The sequence below is a fragment of the Glycine soja genome, chromosome 9 (genome assembly GCF_004193775.1).
Source record: "Glycine soja cultivar W05 chromosome 9, ASM419377v2, whole genome shotgun sequence".
NCBI lineage: Eukaryota > Viridiplantae > Streptophyta > Magnoliopsida > Fabales > Fabaceae > Glycine > Glycine soja.
The window spans coordinates 46,416,950-46,439,329 of NC_041010.1; the positions used below are offsets into that span (position 1 = coordinate 46,416,950).

Consider the following 22,380-nt stretch of genomic DNA (forward strand, 5'->3'; position numbering starts at 1 on the left):
TCCATCCCATCTTTTAACTCCTTCTCTAACTTTTCACTCCCACTTCCCACTCTCTACTCTCTCCATCATGGCTCACCTGCTCCCCTTCCTCGTCCTCACTCTCCTCGCCGCCACCGCCTCCGCCCACAACATCACCGACATTCTCGCCGCCAACCCCGACTACAGCGACTTCAACGACTTCCTCTCCCAAACCGGCCTCGCCGGCGACATCAACACCCGCCAGACCATCACCGTCCTCGTCCTCAACAACGCCGCCTTCTCCGCCGTCGCCGCGAAACACCCCCTCTCCGTCGTCAAGAACCTCCTCAGCCTCCATATCCTCCTCGACTACTTCGACAACACAAAGCTCCACCAGATCACCAACGGGACCACTCTTTCCACCACTCTCTACCAAACCACAGGTAATGCCAACGGCAACGTCGGCTCCGTCAACATCACCGACCTCAAAGGCGGCAAGGTCGGCTTCGGCTCCGCGGCTCCCGGCTCCAAACTCGACTCCTCCTACATCAAATCCGTCAAAAGTATCCCCTACAACATCTCCGTCATCGAAATCAGCGCGCCGATAATGGCGCCGGGGATCCTCGCGGCTCCTCCTCCGTCAGCCGACGTTAACATAACGGCGCTAATCGAAAAAGCCGGATGCAAAACGTTCGCCTCACTTATCTCCTCTAACGGACTCATTAAAACGTTTCAGGCAACGGCGGATAAAGGTTTGACTATTTTCGCTCCTAACGATGAAGCGTTTAAGGCGAAAGGAGTACCTGATTTGAGCAAGCTCACGAACGCTGAAGTGGTTTCGCTCTTACAGTATCACGCAGCCGCTAAGTACCTTCCTGTTGGATCTTTGAAAACAACGAAGGATTCCATTAATACTCTCGCTTCCAATGGCGCCGGAAAGTTCGATTTGACCGTTTCCGTCGCCGGAGATTCCCTCACGTTACACACCGGTGTTGATTCGTCGAGGATTGCGGACACCATTCTGGATTCCTCTCCGCTTTCGATTTATTCAGTCGACAGCGTTCTTCTTCCGCAGGAACTGTTCGCGAAGTCGCCGTCTCCCGCTCCGGCGCCGGAATCGGTTTCTTCTCCTACTCCTGCACCGTCACCAGTGGCGGAAGCGCCTTCGCCGTTTCCCGCGTCGCCTCCGGCTCCCGCGGGAGAGAGTCCCGCTGGTGCTCCGGCGGAAGCGCCATCATCAGAAGCTGAGCGGAGTAGTTCCGCCGGTAAGAATGACGGGGTTCACGTGAAAGCTTCTGCGGCTCTCACTGTTGCAGTGTCTGCATTGTCTGCATTTGTGATTTCTGCTACTTTTATGTAATTTTAATATTTTATTGGTTTTGTTTTGTAAGTGTTTTTTTAGTTTTTTTTTTTAATTTGCGCTTTTTTTCCGGGATATTATTGGACGGGGAATTTGGTTTATTTATTTATTTTGTTATAAATTAATTCAGGCATGTGGTGATGTAGGGCGTGTTAGTTGTGTATTTTTATTTTAGTTTTAATTTCTGAGTTATGGAAGATTCTGGTGTTTTTTGGGTGGTGGTATCTGGTGTGGTGCTTTCTATTTAGTATTTTGTGGAATGGGTTATCCTCTGGGTAAGGGAAGGCCACGTGGTGGAGTATGAGTGGGTCCTACGTGTTTCCTTTGGGGCGGAGTGAGGACCATCGCATTTTAATGTGTGTGTGTTTTTTTTTATACAACAAGAATAGAACTCAGATCTGGTTCTGAGGACTGTGCGGCGAATAGTTTACATTTTCTGACATTTTTTTTTTAATATTCGTGAATGGTTTAGAAATCTAGGCGACGCACGCGCGAGTTTTTGTTGAAGATTTTAAACGCACTGATCCAATTTCTTTTGATTCTCTTTGTATTTGAAAAAATGGTGTTAGATTGTTAGCAGTTAGTATTGATATAATGAGAAGTATGACTTTATGATAGTTAACAATTAGTAAGATGTCAAAAATATTTCCTCTTGTGGAACTTTTTTATCTTCATTTTAAGATTTTGAACTTCGTCATTTTTTCTTGAATTTCAGCGGCAAACTAGCCATGTTAATTTAAATTAGTGTGATTGTGTCAACAAAACTTGTTTTGTTTAAATTTTAAAATAATTGCAAAGAGTCTCTCTCAATAATTAACTTGAAGTCGAGTTGTAGATGTTATTTAGGAATTCGGTGCTTTTAAAAGTGAATAAAAGTAAAGGAAGTAAGTTTAGTTCTTGATTGATAAATTAATAATTGATATATTTGTTATGTATGTGCACTAATCATTTTTTTGGTACATGACTTATTTTTCATCACAGATTACTTGATTTGTTCAGAGTTAAAATTGAATAGATAATAGGAAAAAAGTGACCATTTTATGATACTTTTAGGAGTTAATGTTGTGTTAAGGATGATTTCATAAAATTAGAGTAATAATTTGATTGTTGTTAACAACGTGGCGCATGTCACGCCATAATTTGATTCTTTTATAAAAGTTGAGTTTTGACCATCTCTTGTAGCTATGTTGTGCACTTGTGCTTGAGTGTGGCCACATGAATATGATACGAATCATGGAGATTTTTCTCTTTGGCTTTTTGGAAGTAATGTACTTTGGTTGCAGTTAGAGTATCATCAACAGACAGACAATTTCATCCTGACCTTTGGGTGTTTGTAAGAGATTTCTACTACCATTCTTCCAAAAAAGAATCACTAAATTGGAAAATTACTTTCTTGAAGCTTCAGTCATCATGATTATGTCCCATACTCATACAAATCATAATCTATTAATCTAGTCTTGTTGTGGACTATGTGCATGCCTTCATAATGACATTTTTCATTAGTAATATTTGGGAGGTTTTCTGGCACTCCTTTTTCTTATCTTCATAATTTCTGCTTTTTTTTTTCTTGATCTTTTAAAAAAAATGTTTTTGAAATTATTTTTTCTATTATAGAAACTAACTTTTGGAATATAAAAAAAAGTGGGAAGGTGCATAGAGGAAAAGGGAGTACAAGTAGAACTTCCTACGGTATTAAACTTGTACAACAAATGGGTAATGCAATTTTCTATATAATTAATTTACAAAGAAAGAATATAAATATAACACATGAGATAAAACATAAGTCTGACTTTTATTTTATTTTAGTAAGTAGTAAAAATTTCAGTAATGTAAAGCTGTCACAAAATGGAGGCATAAGAGTTAAAATATAAAAACAAAAATTGTTCACCTAAGAAATAAAATGTACATTTGGTAGATATAGAAAAAATGTTGATAACCATTCTTTCAAGTTTCAAAAGAAAAATGTTTTTTATTATAAAAAATTTTGATGATCAAAACGTTAATTTTTTTAATGATAAATTTGGGTGTAAACTATTTATTCCGTTTTTGTGAGGCTGCTTCGGAGGCTCTCTGGATATCGACAGCTACTATGGTGACTAATCTTCCTGCAACAAAGTCCACCAACACAACGACGTCGTTACAGGAGAAACGACACCGTTCTATCTTCGAAGTTCCACCGAACTTCTTCGATTGTTGTCGCCTTCTCCCTTCTCCTCACTCATCCGTTTCCGACCACTACAGCGTATCCAGAACCCAAACCCTCGAACCATCCTCAAACGACGACGTCGTTTTGGATGCCCCTCAAAACGCGGTCGTTTCCGCGCCTAGGTGGACCTGCAATACCTGCAAGACTCAATTCGATTCCCTTCAGGACCAGCGTTCCCATTTCAAATCCGACATTCATCGATTCAACGTAATATTCAATCACTCCAGAACAGTCCTCTTCTCAGTGAATTTTCGTAAAATTTAGAATACCCATTTTTGCATTTAGAAAGATAATTTAATTAGAGTACACTAATATTGTAACTAATTAGTATGTATGATAAGTTTGTTGAGGTTTATAATAACTACTTATAGAATGATTTCTGATTAGTTGACAATGGAAAAATCTTTATAGAGATAATGCATGAAAACTAGACTCATAAAAAAGAAAAATTTTGAAATTTCAATTTTGTTTTATCCTTCTTTTCAAAAATAAAAAATAAAAAATAAAAATCCTGAGTGCTTCTGTTTTCAGTGAAATTAGGTAAAATTTAGAATACCAGCTAAAACTTATTCCGATTGTTTTGTTTTTTGGAAACTTAATATGCTTATGTGTAAATTCAAAATGTTAACACAATGACAATGTGCATTGTGGTTTAAGGATATGAGTAGATTCTAGTGGTTATCCTTTAGCTTCTATAATCGGGTTGTATTGATTATAGGTGAAGCTGACAATTGCTGGAAAGAATATTGTGAAGGAAGAAGATTTTGAGGTTCTGACATCTGAATTTGTCAAAGACTATGATGTGTCAAGTATATCAGGATCAGAAATTGACGATGATAGTGAAACTGAGTCTCAGAGTCAAAGTGTATTGTGTGACAAATCTAGCAAAAGTTTTAAACCGAAACTATTCTTCCGTCTTCAGACAGGGCAGAGAGTTTCTGTCTGGAAGTGTTTGATTATGAATGTGACTGAAAATGTATTGTATGATAATGAAACGGCTGAGAATCAAGTGGTTGAGAAGTTGAAATCTTTGACTGCTGAGCCCAGAGACAATACCTATTTGAGGATTGTTCTGCTTGCGTCTGGTGGGCACTTCGCAGGTTGTGTCTTTGACGGTGATGCTGTTGTGGCTCACAAGACATTTCACAGGTTAGAATATGCTTCTTGCTATCAAACAATAGAAAAATTGTTATAATATTTGGGAGTATTATTCAATAAAAAATGAATATGATTCTAGTTTCATTTAGGCAGACTGTGTTGAGGGGGAATATTATATGCATAATGCATACACTATTCAACCGTGCATTAAGACTAATATTCGAATATCTGTGAAGCATGTATCTGTATTGATTATTGTCCTATTGGAGGTCTAGTCTGTTGGAAATCTTGTGTTAGGACTTGGGGTCAATTTTTGCTGTTCACACAATTGATTTTCTTTTACCTGGACGAGTCTAGCATGAGAATTAACTGTCAAAACTCGATGCTTCTTCCGTGACATGTAATGTTGCAAGCCTATCTTGTAAAGCTTGGGTGAAATTGTATGCATAAAACCCCTTGTTGTTAGAGTATATATGGTAGAGATTAGCTACAGTTGACTCAGCAGCTGGGCCTTCCTAGCATATTGTAGACAACATTGCATGAGTATAGGCATACTCCAATACTCTCAAGTATCAATCACTATAATCCCTCAAAAGCATTATTTCACAAAAATCCTGTCTACTCATTCCTTAGAGTATTGGAGTACAGGCATAATCCAATACTCTCACATTAGGAACTACCCTTATTATGTTGACAACACCTTTCATACAGACATCTTTTTCTTTTTTCCATTGAGGCATTAAATTAAATCCCATATAACTTTGATTCAATTTTTACTGTTTCAGTTATTCTCATTTTAGCTATCTATTATGAGGAATAGACAAGCAAGTGATTAGGTGCAATAAGTTCTATCTGAATGAAAACAAATGTTGTTCTTGTAGTCTGTTTCACTTAGTTTTGGAAGGAGAATGCGTGAAATGTTGTATTATTTGTGTTTGAGCTTATGTAAGTAGTTGATTAACTTTTTCAGCAGTTTTTTTTTATTTCCTTGTCCCTGTTTTATTTCCTAAGGCAGTAAAACATTTATTGTACTTCCCAATTGACCAAATACCTTTGTCACTATTTTCTTATTCATTTTATTATTACTAGTTTCTATTTGCTAAAAGTTGTAAAAGAAGTTTTATTTTTGTTTGTACTCATAAGTTCTTATCATTCTTATACAGATATGTTGTAAGGGCGAAGGCAGGAAAAAAACAATCATCTAAAGATGCTTCTGGCAGGGCTGCTCATTCTGCTGGGGCTTCACTTCGTCGATATAATGAAATTGCATTGAAGAAGGTGTTCAAATCAAAGCTATATTGTCTTGCTTGCCAAGTTTTTTATTTTCATGCTAGCCAATTTATTTATTTATTGATAATTCCATGCTAGCCAATTGTTGTGTTGCAGTCTTTGAATTGGAGCTAGTTATATACAAGTTAATAAACGATTGAAAATGGTGCTATTTTTTCGTATTTCATTTCCAAATGTGGAAAGTGGGAACTTGTATGTTTGAAATTATAATTACTTGAGATTATTCTGGTAAGGTATTTTTAGAAAATTACTGAATTTTTTTATTAATTTATTTGGGCAAGGGCAATATAATCTGTTATTGTGCTATTTCCTATATTGAAAATGTATACCATATGATTAACTTTATATGTACCAAAAATTTCTCCTCATATAGCGTAGCCTGCCTTCTCTCAATTATTTATAATTAAGGTAACAGCTACAATGCTTAATTTGTCAAAATTTTTGAATCCATAATAGCATTTATGATTACTTAGTGTTTATTTGGTTTGAGAAAACATTTTATGTTTTCACAAATAATTACAAAATGTGTCACCTTGTTTGTGCTTTTATGGCAAATAGTGAGAACAACAAAATATTTTTTCATCCTTTTTGGTATGAATATTTGAAAATAGGAAATGTAATAAAAACAAGGTGACATTTTTATAATTATTTGTGAAAGCCGGAAGTAAGAATAGAAATCATTTTCTTAAAGCAAATGGGTCCTTATAATTGGTCATGAATTTTGGCAAATCGATTGTTACAACGGTTCTTACATTTCTTACTTAATTATTCATTCTCGAACACACATGGAGATGTAGAAAATGCTTTCTTACTTATTGTCTTCTCTGTTTGTGTGCGAGACTGTGAGTGCATTTGTATTTGTGCACACCGATATGTAAATCTGGACTGATTATTGGCCTGCCAATGTTTTAGGAAGTTCATGAACTGTTCACTGATTGGAAACCTTATTTTGATGCTTCCAATTGCATTTTTATACATGCACCTTCAAGTAGTCGTCAACTGCTTTATGATGGAGAGAGATCGTACTTTACCAATCAGCAGTGTGCTATTAGAAATATTGCTTTGACTGTTCGGAGGCCTACTTTCAGGGAAGCAAAGCGGGTATATAGCCAGTTGATCCAGGTAACCTATGAAGCAGATGAAAAGGAAGTTTTGCAAAGCAACCAAGAGGATTCAGTATCAATTCACATTTCTAAAATAAATGTCAGTCCAACCTCCAGCAAGGGGGACATGGCTGAGTTGGATGACAAAGATAAAGCTGAAGCTTTTTCAAGTAAACAAAATGATGAACTCCCAATTTCAAGTAATGGAGAAAGTGAGGATGATCTATCTTGTAAATCAACTCCTTTACATCAGGCAGCACAATCGGATGACTCTCTAAAGGTTTTAGAGTTCTTGGAACAGGGCTTGGATCCCTGCATCAAAGATGAAAGGGGGAGGACCCCATATATGTTGGCACATGACAAAGAAGTGAGGAATACTTTCAGAAGGTTTATGGCGTCAAATCTTGACAAATGGGATTGGCAAGCTGCAAAAGTGCCCAGTGCATTGACCAAAGAAATGGAAGAATCACAAGCTGCTAAGCAGGTGATTCTGCTACTTGTTAAAACAAGTTTTGAATTATGATTTAAAATCTAAATGATTACATTGTATTAACCACATTGTTCTCTCTAATGATCTTAAAATTTTGATTTTGGTGACCAAATCTAAGAAGTTCCATCTCAATGTAATGATTACCTCATTTTATGCTAGTACAGGCAGAAAAAGATGCTAAGAGAAAAGCTAGAGCAAAAGAATTAAAGAAATTGCGTAAAGCAAAAGAAAAGAAGGCTCAGGTACATCTTAATTGGTTTCAATGTTCAACTCATGTTATATGATGACCTCATTTTTTGGCGAAAATGGTACCTGCTCCTTTGAATAACATTCCTCTGTTTGTCTTTCCACCTTTGACTACCAAACGTCATGCAATTAGCTTGTGACGATTGAGTCTTGGGCAAGTGAACAAATGAACTTTCGTGAATTTTTGAATTATGAAAATGAAAGGAAAACTTGTACTTCACCAATTTGTGAGTTTTTTTTGTCGTGCTTTATTCTGTTGCTTGTGATTTCAGTCCTAGGCCAATACCTCAGCCATCTACACTTTTTTCTGAAGAATTTTCATTGATAAGCTTTGATTTTTCATATTTTGCATTTCCAATCATATAAATATATATCTACACACAAATTTTTTTGTTCATTATTCATCATTCTTGTGAACTGTGGTAAAAAAATACTATTCTGAGGAATCTTGAACGTGGTGTTCAGGTTGAAGCCACCTTGCCTAAGAATGATTCGAAAACTATAGAGAAGCAAGTAACTGCTTCAACATCGGTTAAGGGACAATCTCAACTAAAAAGTGGTGTGCAATTATCCAAAGAGGTTAGATACTGATTTTTTGCTTGCTGAAAATCTTATAAAGGCCATGTCTTTTGTAACTTTTATGATGTGTTGAAATCATGCTACCCATTTATGAGATTATGTAACTCTTCTGTCTGAACATTTTCCATTCATAACTGCTGACTGTACAGGGACTGTTTAAAATTTCATTTTTTTCCAAAACAGGACCAAATAAGAATGGCACAGGCTGCTGAAAGAGAAAAGAGAGCAGCTGCTGCCGAGAAGAGAATAGCTGCCCTCAAAATTCAAGCTAATAGTGCAACCACTGCACCAACCATGTCAGAACCTAAAAGTGGATTAGCCGGTGACATTTACTGTTCCTGTTGTAATTCATCACTTGCTGGTAAAGTTCCCTTCCACCGGTATAATTACAAATACTGCAGCACATCATGCATGCATGTACACAGGGAGATCCTAGAAGACCAATGACAATGTGTTTAGATATTTAAAATTTTCTTTTGTGCAAGTCAAGCTTGCTCCGAATATCCATTGTTTTTTATTTGGTATCAAGTAATTTTGGGTTGAGAAAGGGAAAGAAATAAGGAGGCGTGGGGAGCAGCCATGGTAGAAGGACTGGAATGGTAAATAACATGAGCTGATGATGTTCAAAGGTACGAGAAATTGTTTTCCAAACAACATTGATACAGCTAGAGTCATAACAGCTATCTTAAGAGCGTTCCCACACTTTGTGCCGTGCCAAACATGCACATAGCAAATGGCCAAGTGCACTTGACATTTATCTTGTATCATCTGATTTTATTTTTCCCTGTGTGGGTTTCTGTAGGAAGTCTAGTCTCTTTGACGATATTTTACTAGGCATCGGGCCTCAAAGTATCGTGAATCCTCTGGTCTTAGGCAGCATGTATTGCCTGTTTTAAACCAGATCAGGGAGGTTGATTCGTTGAGGACTTGAGGTGTATTTCATACACTAGTAATTAATGGTTAATATTTAGCAATGTATGTCACTTTAAATATAAATACTAAAAAAATCATTTGCTATAGCATTATTCCTAAGTAACAAATTTTTAACTTGTAACTTCTGATTACATTTGGTCTCACCTCTTTTTACACCTTCATTTTGTTGCTGCCTCCTCACAATTGTGAAGTGATGTGCATGGTGTTGACTTGTAGAGATTTTAAATTTAATTTGTGACATTGCTCGCATGGCAAAAGAATTTATTTTATTCACTATACAATATGAAGCTCAAGCGATAGGCTGATGTCAGGTTTGACTGTACTTTACACAACTTGATCTCAATGTGAAACATTTAAGGTTTTTTTATCCCCTGTGAAACTGGCTAGAATGTCTCTCCATATACATCCATTGCTTACAAAAAAGCGTGGTCAAGTAAATCACCTGTTTGTTGCTACGTTACTTCACAAACTATAAACAAATTCATCGTGTCGCATCAACTAGTTAGATTCACAATTTAGTGGCACAACACTGTCTACTGTTACTTGTGCATATTTTTAGTTTAGACAAAAATTTGTATCGTACAATGATCAATATGTGGTTGACGGGTTCTTGTATTTCGTTTTAATTTATTATTATTATATTAGCTACGTAATAATGTTAACATGCGGACAAAATTCTAGATTGAACAATCTCGGACAACGATACTGGGTCATAGTCATAGGTTGATCTATGCAGATATTTCAATGTGATATTACGGATTAAATAAAATAAAAATAAAAAATATACTAGTGTAAAGATCTGTTTTATATAGAGGATTTTCCAAATTAACATAACATTCATATTAGCCTTGGACTCGAAATACATATCATATTTTTCATATTGGAGCCGATGTTAAGTGCAGGATATGCTGGCAATTTTGATTGGTGAGTTAAATTTTTTGGCTGAGGGATAAATTATTTTTTATAATAATATTTATGTCGAGGACAGTATTATTTAATGATTTTAAATTTAGTTTTGATCTATTGTGTAATATATAATAGAAACAAAAATCCGACCTCTTGTACTTTTTCTTACCTTAGTTATGTAATAATGCTTGGACAACTATAAAAAATTTACATTGATAATATATACATCGAAATTAAGGTCTTGATCTCAATGCGTATAGTTACAAAACTGTATCTGTAGCATACTCAAAGTTCAACAGAATCATGAGGCAAGCCATCTATGAAGACTAAGATTTGTTCAACTTAAAATACAAAACAAGTATTAATGTAACTCAACTCGAAATCTCCATCAAATTCAAATCGTAGAATTTTTTAGCAAACAATTAACAAAATTTCAATATCTATCTGTAATTTCAAAGATGTATGTATTTTGTTGGATAAGGTTGGCCTAGTCTAAATTGAAGTAAAGAAAAAGAACGATAAGGAAGATCCTTAAAGGATGATTCAGCCACTAAAAAACTAGTGATGATAAAAACCTTCTTCTATTTTAAATAACTTGATTCATTGTCTTCGAAACTTTAATTTAGGCATTTTTAAGGGGTCTACGTCCAAATCTTATAAAACATAGGCACTGACACTCCTAATTCAACCTGGATTCTCCACTGCGATCTATGTTTTTGGCATTTTCGAACGTCAACACGGATCCTCCACTGTTATTCCTTTTATACTATTATTCATGCATGGACAATTTGGTTGATAAGATGATACTCAATTGAAGACAAGAATCACAAACTTTAACATCATACGATACCCGTACATTTTTTCTTGATTTGAGATCTTTGTATCCGGACTCACTTTAAATTCAGATTAAGATGGGTTGAGATAGATAAACCTAACGTAAACTTTCATAAGCAAGACCATAAAACCTTATTGTAAATTTCTTAGAAAGAAATAGAAACAATTTACATTTGGTATTGAAAACAATACAGTCAAGTGTCCAGTGGTACAAGCTCGGTTGATTGAGTAATGTGTGTTAAAATACTCAAAGTTACAGCTAACCTAAACTACATGTAAAATATCGAAGAGTTTGTCATTAAAGTTATAAAGAGAAAAATTCATATTTTCCATTGATGGTAATAGATAAAGATGAATACATTTATATAATCTTAAAAGATGCCAATCAATATCATGGATAATAATTATCCAAGTGTCAATATAATATTATTTTAACAAAAATAAAATAAAATTATATTCTAGGAGATATATGTCTAACTCTATCTAATATAGTCTTTAACCATTTAAGTTTAAAAGTATATTTGGGTCTCCCTAAGTTCATCCTAACTGTGTGAGTTGATGTACCTCTTGCTATTCGAGTTTGATTTCTAAAGATTATATATATATATATATATATATATATATATATATATATATATATATATATATATATAAACAATACACTCAAGTGAGATGATAGAAAACAAGTTAAGAAAATCTCGATTTCAGTTAACATGAATAGATTATGTACAAGTTTTAACATGAATAGAAAACAAGCTAAGAAATTAATTTGTAATTAAATATTATGAATAGATTGCCTAAGATTCATACTACATTAATCAGGTTAATTTTCATAAAATGATATTTAAACTCACTTTAAAGATTTCCAATACACAATTAAATCACACAAAAAGCTTATAAATAGAAAGTTAGAAACTAAAGAATATCCACACTCCCCACAGACCACAACTCCTTAGCTTAACAGGTACATATCATAGCATATGACTATGGCAACAGGTCCTTCTGAATGGCGAACCACCTATTATGTCCACCACCAAACCTTCAACCTCATCACCACTCCTGTCTCAGTTACATGCAACTTTACTCACGATTCCTTCACCAAACAACGCCACAAAATCTATGCATTCACACTTCCAACACTCTTGTCCTTCCTTCAAGTTCAAAGTGCAGGGAGCACAACCTCCCCGTTCGAATTGCAACCTATGACCACAAATGCTTCTGTGTTTGGCATATTAGGCTACTACTTGGCCTTCAGGGCATGGCTATGTTTTCCCTTATATGCTACTCAGTTAAGCTTTGTCATGGCACTCTTTGGCTCGTTTTCCTTTGCTTCTTTGGTGTCACTTCTTTTTTCTGATTCGTGGTGGCACATCAAGTACATGTTTTATGTTTTACTTTGGTGGTTGAATTGCATAAAATGGTCACAATTTTATTGTATGGCAAATATGGTGTAAGGAAATTGACATTGTTATGGAGATCATGGCCCATCAACTCGGTTCAAAGGGGTTTGCCACTTACATACATGGATTTGATAGACTACAACTACAAGGCCTAATTGTGGAGGGGAGGATCTATACAAGTTGCTCTTTCTTCACACGTTAAGAGGATGTTTAGTTGGAGAGACAATATTTTCTATTTTTATTCTCTGTTTTAAGTTTGTGTAAGAAACAGTGGCCGAAAATAATAAAAAGTTGCTTTTTTATTATTTTGTTATACATTTTTAAAATAGTATAAATGAATTTGAGGTAACACTTTCTAATTAAAAGTGGAAAAAAATAACATTTTCTCAAAGCAAAGAGCTCTATATTGCCTTATGTGGTCGCATGTTTTCTATATTCGCTAACAAACATAATCGTGTGTCTAGCAGATGATTTTAAATAATAAATCTATATAATATTACTTATTTATATTTATATAAACATTGACTCTAAGATAAAGATAGAGTCTCAATTAACTCAACCATGTAATAACACAAATAAGAATGGACAATTACTTAACACGTCCCATTTTTTACTTGATACACCTCCACAATTCTAAATATACCCTTCTTATAATTCCTCTCCCAAGCAAACCTCTATCACCATTCACCACCGCACCCCACCATCACCCATCACCGTCAACGTATCAGGGAGAGTCATGAACCTCCACACCGCAACACCCTCAAATAAATAACTGAGCTAAACTTCTTTAATCTCTTCTAAATTTTAAAATAATAAAATTGAGTAAGTAGTCTCAAATATATTGAATATCTACTTTAATCCTCGAATTAATATATTTTATTAATGTTCAATGACTAACGAAGAAGTTTTCTTCTTTGATTGTGAAAAAAAAGAATAACTCGGGATTTTTAATATTTAAGAGATTATTCACATAATCTTATTATTTTAAAAGATTATTTAAAAGAAAGAGTAATATTTTTAAGGATAAAATTGATTGATTATTTATTCAACTATGAGGATAAAAAAAAGTTTGATGGAAGAGGTTAGATGTTTGTTGTTTGTTTTATTTTTTTTTTGTGTGAGTGAGTGCGTGACTCTGACTCATCAAAGTGAACACACTTACCAATACAGTTCACAGTTCACAGTTCCCAGTAGTGGTGGAAGCGCGCGAAGAGGGGAAATTCAGGTAATTAGGGTTTGATGGAAGAGGCGAAAGTGGAAACTCCGATGACAACGTGGAGAGACAATTGTTCGCAGAGTTTGAGCCCTAGAGCGCGCATTGTCTCCGTTGCCTCCAACATCGCTTCCCAGCCTCTTCACAACCCCGACCCTCAAGTTTGGGGCGTTCTCACTGCCGTCTCCTACAATGCCCGCAAAAGGCACCAGGTTTATCCATTTTTCCTCTTCTTTTTTTTTTTTTTAACAAAATGTTTACGAGCTTGTCTTGTCTCTAATTTGATTAAGTATTTTGATTAAAATTGTTGTAACCAGGGAATTAACATTTTATTAACTGCTAATGAGCACTGCATTGGTCGATTGGTAGAGGATGTGCGTTTCCAGATTGATTCAAATTCCGTTAGTGCAAATCATTGCCGAATATACAGGATGAAAGTTACTAATGAAAATATGGAGAATGCCACATCAATATTCTTGAAAGATGCAAGGTTGGTTGTGGATTCTATTTAAAACTTGGGGGTCCTCTCTTCCCTCCTACTTAAGAGGAAGTAAAGAGTTTCTTTTTTTCAATTTTTTTCACATTCTGATTTTTGTAAAACTTTATTCAGCACAAATGGAACTTACCTTAACTGGGAGAGATTGAAAAAGAATGGCGCTGCTGTGAAAGTTTGCCATGGCGATATTATATCATTTGCTGCTCCTCCGCAGCATGGTATGGTAATTTGAATTCCTTACAAGGGCTTAATATTTCAATTTTTCTTTTATTCCTATTCCACCTTTTTTCACCGTAGTTGCAGTTTTGTTTTACTGGTCAATACTTTGGTTCTGATTACTATTCCCCTTTATCTGTTTTTTTTTTTAATTTCCTTTAACTGTGAAAAGTGTAACATTAAATTATTTTGTTGTAAATTGGCTTTGGGAAAGTTAATATTATTCAAATTACTATCTATCCTTTCTTATTTATGATTTCACTGTTATTTGTAAAAATAAATAAAATAAAACATTGTCCTATATAAAAGATTTTTTTTATTGTACTAAGACTTCTGCTACTTTTCCTTTCGCTTCTTAACATTTATTTTGAAGTTGGACAATTACTGTAATTATTTTTAATGAAATTGAAGAATTGCTGCTTTTGAGTATCTGTTGCCTTCTGTGTTTTGTTCCATTTCTAACTATTATAATTCCGTCTTATCTTGCAGATCTGGCATTTGCTTTTGTATTTCGAGAGGCGCTTGTGCCCAGCCTCATGCCAGATAATGCAGTTGCTAAACGAAAAGCAGGTAGTCTTATGATCAGCAGCTTGCATTTACTTTTTTTTTAGTCATTCTTGCATTCTCCTCTGGTTTATGATTGTAAGTGGAACCAAGCGTCTAATTTTATGTGGATTTGGAGTTTCATGTGTGTGCTGACATTCATAATTTCCTATGCATACGATTGTACTTTTATGCAATTTACCTCACATTTCATAGATGTTTAAGATATATTATATAATATGTTGATGCTGATATTTAGTTTTATTTCACTTTCTAATGCTTTTTGCTTTCTTTGTGCCTTTATCCTCTTTTCTTGAATGTGTAGAGGATTTTGTTTCCGATAACAAGAGATTGAAAGGTTTAGGCATCGGTGCTCCTGAGGGTCCCATATCTCTAGATGATTTTCGAAGTCTTCAAAGATCAAACATGGTGTGTTAACTTAGAAGGATTGCAGTATTAATGAGTATTGTAAACTTTTTTCTCTCTTTAATTGTATCCAATCTTCTTGACAGGAATTGAGAAAGCAATTGGAGAATCAGGTGGTTACAGTTGATACTTTGCGTAGTGACAACTGTGCAGCTGTTGAATGCCATGAAAGTGTATGTAATCATTGTTGAACGAGGGACAACGCCTAGATTAAGCCGAGGTTCCCCTAAAAATGTTTTAAACTTAATCCTTAGTTTTAGAAATAATGTAAAAAGGGCAGATTGTATGTTATGTAACTATGATAATTAGAGTAACTATATATTCTTGTATTTTTTTTTAACTATCCTTGTATTAATGACCTCTCATATATATATATATTGTGTGGTTCAAACACAAAGAATTCATCATATGCCTCTCATTTTCTCTCTTTCTCAAAACATTTAACATACAATTTTATTTTACCTTTTTAAAGACCCCCCCAGCAATGGTATTCATGATACTCTACCTGTAACTGAATTTGTGACTTTTCCTTGTCTCAAAAAAATGCAGATGTGATGTACAACAACTATCTCTATATTTTTGTGAATTCTCAAAGAAATGTTTAATCTAGATTTCATCTTATTTATTCATATAGTTTGTAATTGACAATGTCTTACCTAAACTATGAACTATTATGTAGGAATTAAAATCAGTCAAAGAGTCGGTTGCAAAATGTTACCTTGATCAATTAAAAGCATTACAGCAAATGGTGGATCTCAAACATAAGGAATTAGGGGATCTCAACAGAGCGTCTGCTGCACAAAAACATGCCATGGAAGACCTTAATGAAAGGCTTAGTGCTTCTACGCAGTCATGTGCTGAAGCAAATTCTATAATAAGTAGGTATGAAACTATGAATTACTTAATTCTCATGGTTTAATTCTTCAATACTTTTGTACATAGTAATATCATTTTGTTTCAATATTTCGTATCGGAGACTTAATTGATTCATATTGATATAGTTTCAGCTTTGGTTCATTGATTTATGTTGCCAAGAGAATACACAATATAGAAATGGTTTCCCTCTGTTATTCCTGTCATAGTAGTCTGTTATGCAAGGGGGTGTTTAGTCCCACATTGCCTAGTTATGTAGCCTAAGTAGTGCTTATTAGGTTCAGGTATTCCTCACCTTACAACTTCTTGGAAGGTTGAGTTATGCTTTAAGCCCAAATTTTAAGAACTTCTCTTTTTATGTAAAAGTTACAGAACACTTAAATTTGTTTGGGCAAATTACACATTTACACATACACCCCTAACTTTAGCAATATTGCACTTGAGACCCTTCCTTTTTTGACCCCACATGACCTCCCTAATTTATAAAGAGCATTACTAAATAAGGGAGGTATGTGTTAATGGGAAGAGGATGTGGTTTTATTTTGTTATATAAATTGAATTTGAAGGGGATCTGCGTAGGGACAAAAGTAGAAGGGGCATTGGATGTAATTTTGCTAAAGTTCAGTGAGTACGAGTGTAATTTAGTTTGACTGATTTAGTACTATGATGATCATAGGAGTGTGGACTTTTGCTTTCCACTAATGTGTTATGGATGGCTAAATCTAAATGCTTAAAGTTGTAATGTTTTATATTTATGTTGCATGGTATAGTAATTCTCTCTCCTGATGCAGCCAAAAGGTAAATATAGCTGAACTGAAGGAACAATTAGATGAAGAGTGGACTCAACGAAAAGAAGAGCGAGAAAAGGCTGCAGGTGATCTAAAAGCTGCTGTTCATAGAGCCCAGTCTGAGGCTCAAGAGGAATTAAAACGACTCTCAGATGCTTCCTTAAGAAGAGAAAGAGAGCTACAAGAAACAATAAATAAGCTACAGGTTTGAAAGCTTTGAACTTTTGATGCTAAATTAGTAAGAAACTGTTCCCTTTCTACTTTCAGGAGCTCACAAGCTATCTCAATATATATTGTAGGAGTCAGAGAGAGAAATGTCTTTGCTGGTTGAAACCTTGAGGTCCAAACTGGTATTGTTCCATCATTTTTGCTCCTGTTAGCCTAAGAAAAATTTTGCACTTCAGTTCAGAATTCAGATAGAGATTTTCCTCTTTATTCCTTTTCTGTTGCAGGAAGATACCAGGCAAAAATTGGTTGTATCTGATAATAAGGTCCGTCAATTGGAAGCCCAAGTACATGAAGAGAAGCTTGCCAATGAAAATGAAATGAAGGTAGTCAGATAATCTTATATAGACTATTGAGTATCATATTGCTTTATCATATTTTGCTTGATATCTAGCTAAATATAAATTCTAATTCATGGAGCAGAAAGTAGAACTTGAACAACAGGAAACAAGAAGATTAAGGAAAGAGCTTGAGAGCGAAAAGGTAGATATGAAAATCTCATGTCATTGAATACGAAATTTGTTTTGATATGAAGGTGTTTTTATTGGAATGATGTCTGCTTTACATCCAGGTGCCATGCTAATGTTATTTTGACTAGATTACAGAATAAGTTATTGATATAACAAATGCCTTGACTTTAACTGACTAAATACTCTTGGTCCAAAGAATGAAGAAAAATTTTATAGTTTATATGCTGCTTGGCTTTCTAATTAGTTTTTTTTTTGTTCTATATCTTATCCTCTTTTTCTAATCTCCTTTTTTTCCTGGGGGTCAAGTTTCCTTATTTGAAGCTGAGATATTTGTTGATGTTGTTAGCAGGCAGCTCGAGAAGAAGCTTGGGCTAAAGTTTCTGTTCTTGAGCTTGAGATAAATGCTGCAATGCGAGATCTTGATTTTGAGAGGCGGAGGTTGAAAGGTGCCAGGGAAAGACTTATGCTTCGGTAAGGCTTGATTTGTTGTTTATAATCATTGGACATCTGCAATTTGAAAAGTATGTAGAATTTCCAACATAGGCTGCAGATACTGTCGTAGAATATCAGAGGACACAGGGCAGCACTCTAGCTGCTACTTCTTCCAGCTAATTGTTTATTGCATTCTTGGGATTTTTGTTATAATAATTACTAATTATTCTTTATGTAGATTGAATTAGATGGTGCTTCAAAGTCTTTCTAATAAAATCTTCAAAGGAGCACGTATACTAGGTTTTTATAAACATTTCTTTCATGGATCTTAACTAATTTTTAAACTGATCTAAAAACGAAATGAGATAAAAAGGATGTAGAAACATGTTCAGCGAGACTAGGATTTAGGGAACCTTATTAAGATGTTTTTAGCGTGTTTGTTGCTTATAAACCTTTTTCTATTCATACTTCCTTTATTATAATTGAGTGCAAGATTGAAAGTTGGCATCTCTATGGACCATGTCTTTGCAAGCATGTTCATGACTAATTTGAGGGCCGTGATTATAGCAAAAGAAGGGCTGCTGGGGTTAATTGTGTTACTTTGATTTGAATATACACTATTCAGCAAAGTTGTTTCAATTGAAAATGGGGAGATCCTGGTGTCCCATGAGTAGGTATTGTCATTCATATTGATTTGATTCCAGCTGTATGTTATGAGTCCCAGTTGGTTAGTGTACTACTGAGTTGTACTATATGAAGTGTTGTCTGACAGTTCTGCTTTATAATGCATCATGTACAGCTGACTCATTCTTCCTAATGATTGTAGATTTCTAGATCTTTCAGCTGATGTTCTGTGTTGCCATGCAGGGAAACACAGCTTCGAGCATTTTATTCAACTACTGAAGAGATACAAGTATTGTTTGCTAAGCAACAGGAACAATTGAAGTCTATGCAGAGAACTCTAGAAGATGATGAAAATTATGAGAATACTTTTGTAGACATGGATGGAATCATTGGTGGAACCTCTGGCAGAGAAAAAGAAGTTGATGGATACCATAGCCAAAATGGTGCCAAGGCAGGGTCAACTTCTTCTGCACAAAGGCTCAACGTAGTTCACGTTGAAACATTGAGCAATGAAGCAAGTGTCACTGAGAAGCATGGCTGTGATATGAGAAGTGAAGAATGTCAAAATACGCAAGAGGCAAAATTCACCAGTGCTGATCATGACCATCGTGTTAGAGGTGGCTTTGGTTCTGATATTGATGGTGTTGGCACGGCAACTATGGTGGAGAGAGATGCTGCTGTAGGCACTGAGCGAGTTCTTGAAACTGAAAGTCCTGTAAATCAGGGTGAACAGAATATTGATTTGAACAAGTGTTTAGATGGGGACACAATGCAAATTGATGATGATGATGACCATGTACAAGAAACGGAGGAGCATGCTCAAAAACCTTCTCATGAAGGCTTACATCATTCACAATCAAATAATCCTTCAGACACTCAAAAGACCATTGAGGATACAGAAGCTGGAGGCACAATCAGAACAGCAGATCTTTTGACTTCGGAAGTGGCTGGTAGTCGGGCTTGCAGTACAGCCCCTTTCTTGCATGGAGAAAATGAATCTCCAAGAAGCAAAGATAATAATGAAGGTTCAGGAGCATTGCATGATTCAATTATCGTAGTGGCTGTGGCTGAGAGTCAGAACACAACTTCTGATGCTGCAGTTGCCAGACAGAATGAACGACGAGTACTAAGTGAGATGATTGGCATTGTTGCTCCCGATTTGAGGGAGCAATTTGAAGGTTCTGCATATGATTGTGACCAAGAGAGAGAAAACCATGGTGGTTCATCTGACTCAGATACTAAGAGTTGTAGCAACACTAGCATTGATAACAGAGCTGATGCAAAGGGTGGATCAATATCTGATGAAGAAACTCAGCTTAGTGACCATGATGAGGAGGATCAAAAGCAGGGTGATGCCATGGATAACGATGATGAAGACACTGAAGAAGATTGATTTTTTTGCATAGTTGTAGGTTGTACAAAGATATTTGGGTATACAAGTTGTACAGATTCCTGTATTTTTGCAATTACCCCCCCCCCCCCCCCCCTCCCCTCCCTTCCGGTCACTGTAATTATATTTAAGGCATTTTTTTGTATTTAATGTAGGGTTTTCCTGTCATTTTGCTTCATAAAATGCAAATATGATAGCAAGTTATGAAATGATAGTTAGTAACAGGCTTCAAGTAAGTCCATCTAGGGAACGTACAGAACCATTATGATTGTCTTTCCAAGCATGTTAAAGTATCAGTTTGTTGAATATGACTTGGAAGTTTTTAGCCGGAAAGTGTCTTGTATGCTTGGAATCTGAAGCTGTTGTTCACTATTGGAAAAAATTCAAGTAACGAGAGATAAAATATATATAAGTGGAGGACAATCATTATCTCTTGAGTTAATTTTTGAAGTTCAGTTAAACTCAAATTCACATTCTAAAATGGTATCAAAATTCATCATAGATCTACTAAACGGGTCACCTATCATATTATTTATACATCAAATCTAAAAGTATTGAATATAAGAGGATGTATTAGAGAAAATTTAAAGTTCTATATTGGTTAGAAATAAGACAAAGATATAATATATAAGTGAAGGACACCTGTCATCTTGTTAGTTAACTTTTGAAGTTGAATTAGGCTTAAATTTACATCCTAATATGTAATAGGCATGACATGAATGCTAATGTTACAACTTTGTCCTCCAAAGTGCTAGAATGGAAATCTTATCCCTTATGCTTGGTGTGCAGGAAGGGAAAGTAATAGAAAATAAAGAAGTCTTCAGAAAAAAGAAAAGAAAAGAAAGATAAATGGATGAAAAGTCCCTTAATATTTGGAATTCGTTATGCGCATTTCAGCGTTGAAATGTTGGCGTTTAGGAAGGGAGAAAAATGATAGAATGGGAATTTTTTGGTATTTTGATATATGGAAGGAGAAAAGAATAAATGGAAGAAAAATTCCCGTATATGTATGATTTGTTATGGGCAAGCATTAGAATGCATTTGCCCGCTACTAAATTACTTGTTCAAATATAAAGGTTGGGTGTTGCAACTTGCAAATCTCAATACCCATTAATGACTAGGATACTTTAAGTGCTCAAACTCTTTCAATAATAAAATCCTTTACGCTTTTGGTTTTGAAGTTAAGGTAAAAGGAAGAGGTAGAATAATATTTTTTTTTTTATGAATCAAATAAGTTTGTTTCAATTTAAGTTGCATCTTACATATTTTTAAAATCAATATTGAAACAACAATTCACTATAAAAATAATGACATTAATAAAGCATTGAATAATTATATTTGTCGTATACTAATGAAATCTAATTTAATCGATTGAAGAAGGTATGTGTGCGTATCATAAATCATATTTAATTTCTATGGATGATATATATATATATATATATATATATATATATATATATATATATATATCATGTTGATTGTAAAATAGTTATTCTATCCCTTTTATTATTAATTTTCTGATGAAATGATAACTTAATAATCACAAGCTTATAATTATTTGATTATAGATAGAATATATAATTTGTGGATTTTGTCCCTATACAGTTTTAAAATGAACTATACGATATCTAGCTCGTGTTTTTAATATGCATTAAGATAAAAACTAAAATATAATTTAACAAATATTATATGTTCTACAGTTATTTTACAATTCCATAAGATCACAATCCGTTATTTGATAACAGTTTGTAACAAGAAACGATGTTATGAGCTTTACATTTGCGAGTTGAAAAAACTTCGTACCCCGCAAAGAGGCTGTTTCCGGATTCAAACCCATGACCAACAAATCACCAAGGCACAACTTTACCGCTGCACCAGGATTCGCCCTCTCATTTGCGAGTTGAAATGCAGATAAAAAATCTGTGCTGGGATGTACGTTCTTTTATCATATAAAAATTAGTGCAAGAACGATGCCGTAAAAGTTATATATATAAATAACATCAATGATCTATAACAATTTATTTGGAACCTAACAAGAAAACTAAAAAAAAAAGTGATACTTAAAACCACCAAACAGCTGATTAAAAAAAACCCCACCTAAACAAGACACAGTACATTTATTAACTTATTTTATCATCATATCACTTATTAAATTGATTGGATGTTCCAAATAGTTGAGTATCATCGACATCACGTTCTTGCAAAAGAATATTTCGAGTGGAAAAAAAATAGTAGCAAAGAAAAAATTCTACTGTGAAGGTGAAGATATCATATTAGGCTG

General features: G+C 34.7%; 3 protein-coding genes across 5 annotated transcripts; all 3 read left to right on the plus strand.

Moving 5' to 3' along the window:
• LOC114425271 (fasciclin-like arabinogalactan protein 10) lies at positions 1–1,542 on the plus strand. Its single transcript, XM_028392124.1, has one exon. The coding sequence runs from the start codon at positions 68–70 to the stop codon at positions 1,316–1,318; it is 1,251 nt and encodes a 416-aa protein (XP_028247925.1). The 5' UTR covers positions 1–67; the 3' UTR covers positions 1,319–1,542.
• Positions 1,543–3,339: 1,797 nt separating this feature from the next.
• On the plus strand, positions 3,340–9,384 carry LOC114425273 (ankyrin repeat and zinc finger domain-containing protein 1-like). Its single transcript, XM_028392129.1, has 7 exons — positions 3,340–3,731; positions 4,243–4,673; positions 5,786–5,900; positions 6,825–7,499; positions 7,670–7,747; positions 8,217–8,330; positions 8,514–9,384. The coding sequence occupies exons 1-7, from the start codon at positions 3,408–3,410 to the stop codon at positions 8,775–8,777; spliced, it is 2,001 nt and encodes a 666-aa protein (XP_028247930.1). The 5' UTR covers positions 3,340–3,407; the 3' UTR covers positions 8,778–9,384.
• Positions 9,385–13,497: 4,113 nt separating this feature from the next.
• LOC114425272 (ELKS/Rab6-interacting/CAST family member 1-like) lies at positions 13,498–20,407 on the plus strand. 3 transcript variants are annotated; one of them, XM_028392125.1, is made up of 13 exons: positions 13,498–13,828; positions 13,934–14,106; positions 14,227–14,330; positions 14,818–14,898; positions 15,197–15,300; positions 15,384–15,470; positions 15,977–16,179; positions 16,962–17,163; positions 17,258–17,308; positions 17,411–17,509; positions 17,607–17,666; positions 18,000–18,124; positions 18,953–20,407. In XM_028392125.1, exons 1-13 carry the CDS (start codon positions 13,643–13,645, stop codon positions 20,100–20,102), a joined length of 2,625 nt encoding a protein of 874 aa, XP_028247926.1. In that variant the 5' UTR covers positions 13,498–13,642; the 3' UTR covers positions 20,103–20,407. The 3 variants fall into 3 exon arrangements, with proteins under 3 accessions (XP_028247926.1, XP_028247928.1, XP_028247929.1); XM_028392127.1 differs by having other exon boundaries at positions 18,003–18,124; XM_028392128.1 differs by lacking the exons at positions 13,498–13,828; positions 13,934–14,106 and having other exon boundaries at positions 14,238–14,335.
• The last annotated feature ends 1,973 nt before the right edge of the window (positions 20,408–22,380 follow it).

Bases quoted from the DNA above. Each gene is read 5' to 3' on its own strand.
- LOC114425271 (XM_028392124.1), top strand. From the start codon at position 68: ATGGCTCACCTGCTCCCCTTCCTCGTCCTCACTCTCCTCGCCGCCACC.
- LOC114425273 (XM_028392129.1), top strand. From the start codon at position 3,408: ATGGTGACTAATCTTCCTGCAACAAAGTCCACCAACACAACGACGTCG. The intron at 7,500-7,669 runs GTGATTCTGCTA...ATGCTAGTACAG, and splicing joins AATCACAAGCTGCTAAGCAG to GCAGAAAAAGATGCTAAGAG. The intron at 7,748-8,216 runs GTACATCTTAAT...CGTGGTGTTCAG, and splicing joins CAAAAGAAAAGAAGGCTCAG to GTTGAAGCCACCTTGCCTAA.
- LOC114425272 (XM_028392125.1), top strand. From the start codon at position 13,643: ATGGAAGAGGCGAAAGTGGAAACTCCGATGACAACGTGGAGAGACAAT. The intron at 13,829-13,933 runs GTTTATCCATTT...TGTTGTAACCAG, and splicing joins ATGCCCGCAAAAGGCACCAG to GGAATTAACATTTTATTAAC. The intron at 17,309-17,410 runs GTATTGTTCCAT...TTTCTGTTGCAG, and splicing joins AAACCTTGAGGTCCAAACTG to GAAGATACCAGGCAAAAATT.